Source organism: Cricetulus griseus, chromosome 2 (assembly GCF_003668045.3).
Source record: "Cricetulus griseus strain 17A/GY chromosome 2, alternate assembly CriGri-PICRH-1.0, whole genome shotgun sequence".
Lineage (NCBI taxonomy): Eukaryota > Metazoa > Chordata > Mammalia > Rodentia > Cricetidae > Cricetulus > Cricetulus griseus.
Window position 1 is genome coordinate 129,791,209 of NC_048595.1, and position 12,298 is coordinate 129,803,506.

The 12,298-nt window shown below is 39.5% G+C and overlaps 1 protein-coding gene across 1 annotated transcript in view; it reads right to left on the reverse strand.

Moving 5' to 3' along the window:
* Positions 1-273: 273 nt before the first annotated feature.
* Positions 274-12,298, reverse strand: part of Decr1 (2,4-dienoyl-CoA reductase 1) — a 28,698-nt gene continuing 16,673 nt past the window's right edge. The window contains exons 3-10 of the mRNA XM_027403559.2: positions 11,349-11,406; positions 11,135-11,221; positions 9,995-10,142; positions 5,170-5,269; positions 2,978-3,050; positions 1,197-1,343; positions 742-804; positions 274-646 (exon numbers count right to left, since the gene is read on the reverse strand). Of these exons, the coding sequence (XP_027259360.1) occupies positions 587-646; positions 742-804; positions 1,197-1,343; positions 2,978-3,050; positions 5,170-5,269; positions 9,995-10,142; positions 11,135-11,221; positions 11,349-11,406 (736 nt within the window). The 3' untranslated portion in view covers positions 274-586. The remainder of the gene's footprint in view (positions 647-741; positions 805-1,196; positions 1,344-2,977; positions 3,051-5,169; positions 5,270-9,994; positions 10,143-11,134; positions 11,222-11,348; positions 11,407-12,298) is intronic.

Sequence of the window (12,298 nt, forward strand, 5' to 3'; positions counted from 1 at the left end):
GTGAGAGAGGAAGAGGGACCAAAGAGAATAATGGCAAAGTGTGAATATAAGCAAACCATTTGTATGTATGGATGAAGTTGTGGAAAACAACTTTACATTATATATATATGAATGCTGGGGGGAGGTGCACATGTGACATTCATGTGTGACAGTCAGAGGACAACTCTGGGGAGTTGTTGCTTTCCTACCATGTTGGTCCTTGAGATTGGCCTCAGGTCATCAGGTTTAGTAGCATGTGCCTTTACCTACTGAGCCATCTCACTGACACAAGAATGATTTTTAAAAAATCTTTACTCCTTTTTGTTTCTACCATATTTTGAAAAAAAGATACCCTGTCCAATTTATCCTTCAGTACACAGTGGCCATACCTGATCTGGCACATCGGATGCACTCAATGACTGACTAACTATTTATAGGACTGAGGTGCAGCTCAGAGGTAACACACTATCATACCAGAGGCCCTGAGTTTGATCCCTGGGACTTCAGAAATCATCAAAGCAAACATTTATTGACCCTGAAAACAAGCAGACCACAGTCTATCTGTATTGGCTCTAGTCCTCTTGTTCCCGATGAAGACAAAATCATCTTAGGAGCCTTTTGTCTTCCTGATGAGTCCTTCCATTATATCCCACTCCTCCTTGGTGACCTGATGGAGGGAAACAATGTCAATTTAATTGGGTCTACACACAGTTTAAAGCCCACAATCCTGGCTTGTAGTAGTGTATGAAGTAAATGCATTACCTTCTTTAGAGAGTTGAATTCACCTGACAGAAATACTTCCTCTCCACCATCAAATCTAATGACCTGGAAAAAGATAGCACAAACCCTTGTATTCCTTTTGAAAAGTCTCTCAATCATCATCCACCTTCACACCCTAAATGAAGCTCCTTGGCAGCTTCGATCAAAGCTCAAAAGATAAATCTGAGGTATAATCTAAATTTATGTGTTCTGGTTAGAATGCTGTTTTCAACAGCATTTTACCCAATTTAAAAATCATCTTAAACAATGTCTATCAAGGCAACTTGAACTTAATGAAATTAATTTATCAAGGAATAAATGTTTAAGATAATAATATATAAATATGTCATATTATTTGCTAACTAAATTTTTAAATCATATTTATATTTAGCATTATTAGGACTGATTCCAAAATAGGGTCCCCCTATTTTGCCATGAAGACACATGGCAAGGCTTACCGCCCCATTAATCCAAGAAGCATAATCACTGCAAAGGAAAGTGGCTAGGTTTGCAAGTTCCTCCATAGTCCCCAGTCGACCACAGGGAATTCTTTCAATCATTTCTTTCTCAAATCTTCCAGTTGGGTCCAAACGGCTAAAGGCACCCTTAGCAATGAAAAAGGAAGAATTAAGTTAGTGTGTGTCTGTATGTATGTGTTAATATGTGTGTGTGTGCATGTGAGTATAGATGTGTTTCTCAATTTTACATAAAATACAACTTGCCATACAGCATGCTGTTCACTCCTTAGACACTGTAAAAAGAATGTCACTAAATTCTTTCACATTCACTGTCAACCAAACTAGGTCATTTTACCTAAGTGTACCCGTTAAAAGAAAAATATCTATCAAGAATGCTATTATCTTAGTTTATCATTTCTCCTATCTCAGCAAGTCACTATAAAAATCAAATAAGCATGGCTAGAGAGATGACTGAGTGGTTAAGAGCACTGACTGCTCTTCAAGAAAACCTGGGTTCAATTCCCAGCACCCACATGAGAGCACAAAACTGTCTGTAAATCCAGTTCCTGGGGATCTGACGCTTTTCACACCAATGAACATAAAATAAATTTAAATAAATTATTTTTAAAAAAATCAGATGAACAAACAATACAATCAAAGGAAATTACATTGTATGGTGGAGACAGTGGGATTATTTCATTGAGTAAACTCAGAAAAGTGATGCAAATATTAAATGTTCAAAAGAACTTACTTTTTCCTCTTGTCTTCAAAAGTAAAAATAGAAAAGGGAAAACAAGGGCTATTAATCCCAGCTCCAGCTGAGAAAGAGGAGAAGTAATCACACTGGCCAGTCTGTGTTTTGTGTTTTGAACATGGTAAGATTCGAAGTTGAGCTCAGTGGTCATGGACTCATGAAAATGAGTTCCTTTGAATGGATATGACCGAGTTCCTTCCAACACAGGTGAGACAGCTCCCCTGGAGGCGCCCGGGAAGCCAGCAGTTCTCTCATGGCAGATACAAAGCAGTAGAGACTAAAAGCACCAACTAGTGCAACCCTTTCCATCAAACTTGCCAGGAAAGTTCTGGGCTTCGGCTTCCTTTTTCTCTCTTTCACATGAAATGGCTATTACTCAGGTACAACCCATATCTCCACTTCTCCAGTACAGATTCCCTTTGTGGGAAGCACTCTGACACAAAAGCTCTCATGTCTTTCCCAATACCTTTGCATACAGTGGGCACTCAAAAGATTCCATGTAGGGACCATGTTGACCTAAAGAGGACCCAGTTCAATTCTCAGCTCCTACATGGTGGTTAACAAGCCATCCCTAACTACAGTTCTGGGGAATTTACTGCCCTCTTCTGACCTCTATGGCACAAGCATGAACGTGGTACACAGATGTACATGCAGACAAAACACTCACACATAAAATGAAACTGAATAAATTTAAAAATTAAAAAAAAGAAATACAAGGCAAATAAATACATGAAGCAGATGAAGTCTCCTTGTCACTGGAGTACAAAAAAGAGGCTTCTGTGACTATAGTTCTTCTGGGACAATGTGCAGCAGACATCACTCGAACTATGTGCTTCAGCTTTCAGTTAGTTTTCCATTAGTTGTAAAATGTATGTATGTATGTATGTATGTATGTATGTATGTATGTATGTATTCCTTCCAGTTTCACCATTCTTTCCCTGGAAAGCCCCCACACAGCAATCAGAATGCATCCACCACTCTTTGATTCTTTAATCATTCAAAGTGTTATGAATATGTCAAAACTTACTTTGGTTTTTATAGGCCCCGGCTGAATTATATTGAATCGCATTCCATATCTACCCCATTCAGCTGCAAGAGACCTAAAACATCAAAGGAGATAACACACTAAATTGCATTCTATATTTACGCCCATTCAGCTGCTAAAGACTCCTAGAAACTAAACAAAGTACATTGTAAAATACTGCGCTGTGTGTTCAAACACGACTAACCAGGGCTCACTGCACATTCACTGCTTGCCAGGAATCACGCCCACAGGTAAGTGCTAGTATTTCTCTCTGTTACAAATAGGCAGGTAACTGAGGCTGCTAACTCGTCTACCTCTGGGGGTCTAGGCCATGGCTGCATCTTTACCTGCTTGCCAGGAATCACGCCCACAGGTAAGTGCTAGTATTTCTCTCTGTTACAAATAGGCAGGTAACTGAGGCTGCTAACTCGTCCACCTCTGGGGGTCTAGGCCATGGCTGCATCTTTACCTCCTCTATTACACAACTTAACAAAATGTCCTGAGTCACTACACCTACCATCTACAGTTTACAAGAAATCTAATAGACCAGGCATAGTGACACATGCCTGTTACGATAAATCTTTCCGCCAAAAGCCACCTGAGCCCCACCGCCACGTGTGAGCTTTATGCCAGCCGCCCGCCCGAGTTAGGCCCAAATGAATACACAGAAACTTGTATTAGGTTCAAAGCTGCTTGGCCAATGACTAGGATTCCCATCTGTTAGCTCAGTCTTAATTATCATAAATCTATATATTTTATAAGACTTATCTTATCGGACGCCTTATTGGCGTCCCTCCTTCCTGCCGCTGGAGGAGGTGAACAGGAAAAGAGGGACCCTTCCTGTTTCTCCTTCGCTTAAATATGAGTCTCCTTGCTATGTAACTTCCTGCCTGGATCACCACTTCTCTACTACATTTCCCAGAATCCTCTTTGACTCCTAGTCCCATCTAACTTGCTGTCTCATTGGTCAAACAGTATTTTATTTAACAATCAATAAGATAAACATACACAGTACATTTCCCATCATGCCTTTAATCCTAGCACTCAGGAGACACAGGTAGGTGGATTTCTGTGAGTTCAAAGCCAGCTGGGTTTACATGAGAGCTCTGGGCTCATCCCCACCACCTCCTGCAGCTACAGCTTACATGTACAAAGGCCATTACTTTTTCTTATAGCCTATGAACTGAAACACAATGTCTGCAGGTAGCATCACAAATTTATCAACTGAGCAAGACATGGATTACACAGGTTTAAATTATTAACACAGCCTTGTTTAACTAGGCTTTACCATAATTGTTAAAATGAGCTTCAAAGGAAATAAGACTCAAAATCATGAATGTCTTAAACCAAAATACAATCCTAAGACCAGGAGCATGGAACCTTGTAACAGCTTGTTTAGAAATGCATTCAACAGTCTGTTTTTCAACACGATCATATTTTATAGATGGTACTAGCATATTTCTTGTGTGTGTATATTTGTATATATATGTGCTTAACATAGTTGCAAAAGGAGATTTACATTACCTTAAAAGATACAAATAATGCAAATAAGGAAGAAAAGACAGAAGGGAAGAAGGGGGCGGGCCAAAGCAGACAAGGAAACACAGGAAGCCAAAAGGAATCGAAGAGCAATGCATTAATGTTTTATGTAGCCTAGCAGTGATGGTGCACACCTTATATCCCAGCACTCAGGAGGCAGGCAGATCTCTATGAGTGTGATGCCAGCCTGATCTACAGAATGTTCCAGTACAGGAAGCTGTGTAAAGAAACCCAATTGAAACACGCCCCTCCCCCAAAGTGTTTTATATAATGGCAAATTTGCATCCTCTTACTTTGACACTGTGAAAATTAGTCACTAATTGCTCATAAGTGCTACTGATTTTAATATAAAACTCAGGGAAATATTCCCTCCTGAGAGGTTTACAAAAGGAAAAGTTTTATAACAATAATAATAACCTTAAGACACTGTAACTTTACAACAGATAAAATTCAGTGAGCTTCATAAGACTACAGGGTACCTATTAAAATAGTTTGAGAGCATTAATCAAAGTCCGAGTCAGTAAAAGCAGTCCTGTGGGATGGGAACATATGATCAAACATAGTCTGCTCCAAATCAGTCTTTTTTACCTTTCTCTGGATGGAGACCAGAGAACTTTATCTATTTTCAGCAACACAATTAACACGGTAATGCTCACTTATTCATGGCTTCCACGCCTGATTTAGCTGAAGAACTTGGCATTACGAAGCCTGATCCACTCTCAGCATAGACGGTAGTGATAGCAAGAAATGCAGCTCCTGGGAAGTTGAAAGGGCATGTTATCAACAAAGCAGCTATGTCAGTTCCTATCAAAGAAACATGGTTGACAAAAACGGGGTCCTGTGCAAAAAAGGAGTCACAAAAGCCAGAGGGCTTATTCTTCTTTTTAAGTTACTAGCCCTTATCACTGGAAGAGTAATCTAAGAGAAGTGTGACGCCTTGCTCCTAGTCTTAGTGTTTTGTGGATGGCCAGCCTGTACTCTCCTGTGCCTGGCAAGTCAATACAAAGACCCAAATGTAAGAGACTCATCAGTAGCCAAGGACCACTTCAATACGAAGAAATCAGAACTAACATAAAATGATCTAGAACTTCTGCCTCTAGTCATGGTGGACTTGGATAAACATCATAAAAACTGTACAAGAGACATGATACTGATACTGTCATTGCCAGATACCTGAAGGCCAGTAGACAAAGGTCATCACAAGATGAGAAGCCTAACATCATCTTAGAATTTCAGAGAAGCAACTCTGAGAAGGAATGTACACAGGAACAGGGCCAAATTACTTTTGATTCGTCTCTCTAAGCCTGCACTGATGCCCACTACAAACCTGAGGGTAAACATCCATGGGATCTGGCATGGAGCGACTGTCAGTGCAGCTGTGAGCTCAACGGTGTCTAGAGACCTTACAGAGGGCTAGGAGATACCAGAGTGATAGGCAACTTAATGAACATTCAAGACTTTCTGTAGCTAGCTCAGGAAAATCACACCTAAGGGCTAAGTTAGCCCCAAAGGAAAAGCTACTATGCCCACCCATTAAACTTAAAAGAGGAGTTGTAAAATGATCATCTACTCAGAGTAACTGCTTCCTAAAGTAAGGCTCAACACACTTCAACTGAGTTGGGAATGGGAGGAAAAGCAATTAGTAGAAAGAGTACAAAAATGACCAGAAGACATAATTAGCTTATAAGCACCTCTATAACAGTATTACAAATGTGCCTTCAGATTTTAAAGAAAACATGTAAAAGGAGTTCAAAGAAGGCTAAATATGGGCCTCTGGGAAAAGGAGTCTATAGCCAAGCCTGAGGACTGGAGTTCAAGGCCTGAATCCACACAGAGGTAACTAGTCCTGAAAGTTGACCTCTGACCTCATATACTCACTGCAGAATACATCACACACATGTGCAAAAATGTGCATACTCAAACACAAATAAACAAATGAAATTCTAAAAATAATTAAAAATAGAAAAATAGAAACAAATAAGACCTATGGCAAAAAAAATGTAATATCCAAAATTTTGAAATTAAATCAATGAGCTTAGCTATAGAAGATCATCCATGAAGACAAGACAATAAAAACAATCCAATACAAAGGTCACGGGGGAAATAGTTAAGCAAACAAAAAGCCAGAATGTCAAGAAGCTATGGGATATTCTAGTATGTTCTGAAAGGAAGAACTATAGACTGAAAAAAATCAAACTTGGTAAAAACGATAAAGTACAGTTCCTAAGAGGCAAACAAATGCCAAGAGGGATAAATAAGACAGGAACTATAAAGGAAATGACAAACCACTAGGAGAGGGCAAGTAAGGTCACAGAGGTAACTGTCCTCGCCCAGCCCTTGTCAGGGACCACATGGAAGACAGTGACACCTTAAAATTCTGAATCAAAATTCTTGTCAATTTGGAATTTCATAACCAACAAAAATGTCCTTAAACTGAAGGTGCTGTCTTCTGATATACCAATGCAGAGAGAATTCATAGCCCCTAATCTGCATCAGAATGAATTTAAAGACAGCCTTGAGGCTAAACAAAATTAATACTAGACAGAAATCCAGATGGTCTAAAGAATAACATATTAGAAGTGTTAAGTGTGTAGGTAAACAGAAGGCATGTTTTCTTGTTTCTTTACTGCTTAAACTGATTGTATAAAGTTGGAGTAAGAAGTGACACTACATGTACGTAGGAACTGCATCTGGGACATAGTAGAGTCCCAGGAAATTAAAAGAATTAAAAGTTAGAAAAGTACTCAAGATTGTGAGAAAACAGATTTTCTACTTCTTACATATAACACTAGATATGAAAAACTGTAAGTTTAATATCATAAAAGAATAAAATATACATTTTACAAAACATTTTAATTATTCTGTATCTGAAAGTAGGGTACGGTGCTACACACCTGTAATCCCCAAACTTTCAAGGCTGAGCAAGAGTTGAAGGATAGGCTGGGCTACATAATGAGACACTGTGTCAAAACAACAGGCAGAAAGAAAGGAGGAGGAGGCTTAAACTTGAAGGACCACAAAGAAAGCACTTTGAAGTGAACTTCCCTAAGTTGTTGTTCTCCTCCACACAGTTTCTTTCTGCCAACATATTTGAGAGCAGAAACAACATGCACCTCAGCCCAGAGAGCATGAGGTGGAGGGGGGTGCAGGAGTGTCTCTGAGGATATATGAATAAGCATGGTTATGTTAAGCCATCCTCGAAACTCCTACGTATCAAACTCAGCCATTCAGATCTCTGAAAATAGGTTTGCCTCCAAAATCTCCTTGTGTGAAAGACAAGAGTGTGGAGATGTAGTGGCCCCAGTACAATAGAAGCAATGCCATGTGCTTTTTTTTATTTCTAGCTGTTAACTTTGCATTGCCACCAGCGGTGCCTCCAACTCTAGGTACTCTGCCCTTGACCCTCGACCACCTGCTGTGCCTTCCTCTGCCCCTGAAGAAGCAACAGTGCACCCAAAGCTGGTGCTTCATCTTCATTAGGTGACTACCGCATGACATTCCCAGATTGACTTCCTCGGTTTTGGATTGCCTACATATTTTTGATGAAGGATTGCATGCATTTCTTTCCCCTGAACCAACATCCAGGTTTACCCAGTGCTTAAGAGATCACGAGCACTTGAGAGCCTAAACTGCTAATCCAGTACAAGGTTAGACCCACAGTACCCAGCTTCTCCAGCCCAGAACACAAACTGTCAGGGCACAGCCTCAACTGACAGGAATCTTGAAAGAATAGAGATGGGCTTCCATCTTTTAAAAAGTCTTACCTAATACATTTATAATGAAGCCCATAGATTTTTAATCCAGTGTGATGAATAAAAATAGACTGAAGTCTGTGTTAAAATGAAAGACAATAATGAGAAGTGAGTCAGTCAGAAAACTAAGGATGCCAAAGATGAGCAAGGGAAGAAATAGAACATCATTAAGCAGAGAAAGAAAGTGATCACGGAGACAGAAAGAAATGGAGAAACAAACATGAAGAACCTACATAAGGAGATGTGAGTGAAAAAGAAATAGAGACAGGATCAGAAAGTAGAGAGAAAGAAACACACAGCCAGTGAGACAAAGGAGACAAAAGGTAAGAGCAGTCACACAGAGTCAGCCCACAATCCCATCTCCCTTCCCAAGTCGTCTACCATTAGAAAACTATAAATCAGTAAATAAAATAAGTGTCACAAAGTCCTGATCCCAATTATGTCCACTTTGCTATGGGGGAAATGGGTAACGAGGATTGTCCTGGGTGATGGGAAAAGGACGGAGATTATTAGCAACTTTTAAAAAGCTGTGCCTTTCTAATACCCTGTTCGCTCTTCCATTCCTTTGATCATCCCTGCTCAAGCCAGTTTGTGAATTATCCACACTGGGGAGAAGAAATTGTTCAAACAAAAGTTTCTGAACCAGAGAGGGAACAAAGGTCAGGTATAACATCCTCCTCCTCCTCCCACACCAGCCACTGACAGTCCTGGGCCTTGTTTGTGTGCTCAACCTACTCCAAGAAAATGTCCAGTCTTCAAGTTCTGACCCCAAATTATTCAGAGGCGCAATCTGGTACACCTCTCCTTCAGAGGGCACATCGCCTAAGGTCTGCTACATAAAGTCAGAGTGAGATCTAGAAAACAAAGCACTCCGTCTAGCACTAGCAACTCTTTCTCCCCCCGCCCACAATGTTTGTGTTTGTTTTAGTATATATACAGGAATTACACATTTTCTATTCATATGGGCATACATTTTAATAAAGAAGCTGGTTCACAGTTAGGACAAAAAATGTTTTAGTGACATCCATTTAAATCTAGTCTCTTTGTAGTGTTCTCAATCTCCCCAGCGTTTGCAATCTCAAAGGTGTCATCCTCATCTATTCACCCCAGCTAAAAACCTTCCTCTAGTAAGTTGTGCTGCTATGAGCTTTGAAAATTCTCCTGCCTTACTATCCATACCATCTTTCCATATGCCACAAAGAAAAACATCAGACTTCTCAGCCCCACAATGGAGTCAGTGCTATTTTCCATTAAATCACTATTCTTGGAAGATAATTTGATGAACATCTAACCTCCTATTTTGGTTTTGGGGACTTTCCCAGTTACATATCAAGCCACCTCCCTACAATTGTTTCCTGTCTCCTCTCTCCCCTTCTCTATCCATATTGAATTCTCTAAACACACCTACCCTTCCCTCTACCAGGCCTCTATCCAGGGATGCTCCTGATTCCTCTTCCTCTTTCTCGACTGCTACAGTTTTGAAAGCTATTCTCAGCTGCATCTTATTTCTGAATCTACTCACTGGCTACAGGAAGAAGTAGTCATAGTAAAGTCCTGGAAAGATGTGCTTACTATGACTGACACAACAACCTCTAGCAAACACGGGTCTTTACAACTGTGAGATGTACAAACGCAAACTGTCTCATTTATATCTTGATGTTTGCCAGAGCTTAGCCCAGACTCAGCTGAGAAAGTGCCCAATAAACACAGGAGGAATGAATAGACATACCTTTCTGTGCTTTAATTAGCTGCTTTCCAATTTCTAGAGTCACATAGGCTGTGCCATTGAGAACTATGTCAGTTATGGTCTTCCAAGCATTAGGAGACAGTCTTTCACTGGGAGAAACGAAATTCCCTGCTGCATTGTTTATCACCACCTAAAATAAATAAGCTGAGATATTAGGAAGCATATCTGAACATCCCAGGCAGCTACGAAGCAATACCATGAAATTCACGTGGTTTTTATGTTTGAGTCTGTTAAAACCACCTGTAATTTCCTGACCTCAGAACTCTGAGTCCTGTCTTTAAATTAATGTAGACCATAGAGACAACAAACGTAGGTTACGATATGTACCTTGTAACTACACTTTATTTCAATAATTGTTAAGATGCCTTTCAACCAGCTGTGTTGGTACAGACCTGTAATGGCAGCATTAGGAAGGCTGAGACAAGGACTGAAACATTAAACGCCAGCCTGGGGATACACTGGAAGTTCAGGCCAGCATGGGCTACATGGAGAGGGAACCCCTATCCCAACGGCCACGCACATACACAAATCACCAGAATGAAGCCTTGACAGTTATGCCATCCTTTAATTTTAAGAAGTGAACTTTTCACTGGTGGCCCTGTCCTCACTCCCAATGAGGGATCTGCGGGGCTCTGCAGCAGCTTCAGTATTACAGGTCTGTCTAAAATAGCTTTCATCAGAGAAAAGTCTTCTCTTTGAGACTACTGGAAGAAATAGCTTGTCTCTAATGGATGAACCAAGTAACAGCAAAGTACTCATTATCTCTCAGGTGTGGAAAGCAGAAGTGTGGGATTTCTGATGATTTCCCCAGTTTGTACCATTCTCCTCCACTGAGAGATGCCGACAGTTATTAGGAAAAGCAAACCCAATCAATCACTTAAACTAGCTACTGTTCTTTCATTTTTGTATAATCTCATTAAAAAAAGTGAAATCAAGTTTGTTCTACAATTATAAATGTGTTTTTTAAGAATTCCTCCAGGGTAATTGGAGAGCAGTCCACCTAATCTTTTCTCCTCTTTAAGCAGAGCCAGCATTTTCCTGGCCCTCGATGACACACATTCCCTCTGTGTTCCTGGTGGAGTTCCCAGGGGCTTTGAAAGGTTTCAGTCCAATTACACTTACATCAGGATGCCCTGCCACTTTGATCAGCTCCAGCACTGTGTTATGCACCATATCAGGATCACGTATATCACACCGAATTGCATGAACCTGTAAAACAATAAAGAGAAGAGGGAAGAACTCATCCACTTCCAGGCTTCCTAAACCAAAACTGCAATTAAACTATATAAATGTTATAATCCTCACATCAGATTTAAAGAGCTGCTTTTCAATATACCTTATTTCCTGTTTTAGAAGAAATCTCTTCTGCCGTAGCTTTCAAAACATCGATATTCCTAGAAATAAACACAGGGAACTTCTCATGAGTTTTAAAATGCTCTCATACATTTTTCTTTTTAATTTCATAAAATAAAAAACATAGAAATGTTTAAATTTCTGACAGTTTAAAGAAAACCATTTCTGTTTAATTATAAAATTTATACCTACAGGAAAATCAAGTTGATAACATTTTTAAAAGATAAATTGAAACAATTTTTATATATCTGAAACTAATTCACAGAATTAGTCACTTTTATATGAGTAGCTTTAGAATTATCTACGTATCAAATTATTTGGAGGGTTTTGTTTTGGAAACAGAAACTCAAGTGGTCAATAATGGTCTTCAACTCTCCATGCATTAGACAGTGGCCTTGAATTCCTCATCCTCCTGCCTCTATCTCTCATGTGCTAGGGTTAAGGTATGTGTAGACACACCTGATTTACTTATCAATTTAAATTGTTTCCTTGATTAGAATCACTATATTCATTCGTCAACCCAAAGAAATGTATTGCTATTATAATCCCCAGGGGGTTCAGATTAAATTTATGAGTTTGGATAACCCTGTGTCCAATCTTACATCCTTAAAACAAACATAAAACATAAACCATGAATGTGAACTGTATAGCATTAAAGTGAAAATCATATTTTAAAATTGTTAAAAACATTACATTAAGAAAATAATAAGGACACAGTCAGCAAGACAAAACGGCAGCCCACAGACTGGGAAAAGATATTCACCAACCCCACATCTGACAGAGGGCTGATCTCCAAAATATACAAAGAATTCAAGAAGCTAGTCTCCCAAACACCAAACAATCCAATTAAAAAGTGGGGCATAGACAATTAGAATTAAATAGACAATTCTCAATAGAGGAATCTAAAATGGCTGAAAAACACATAAGAAAGTG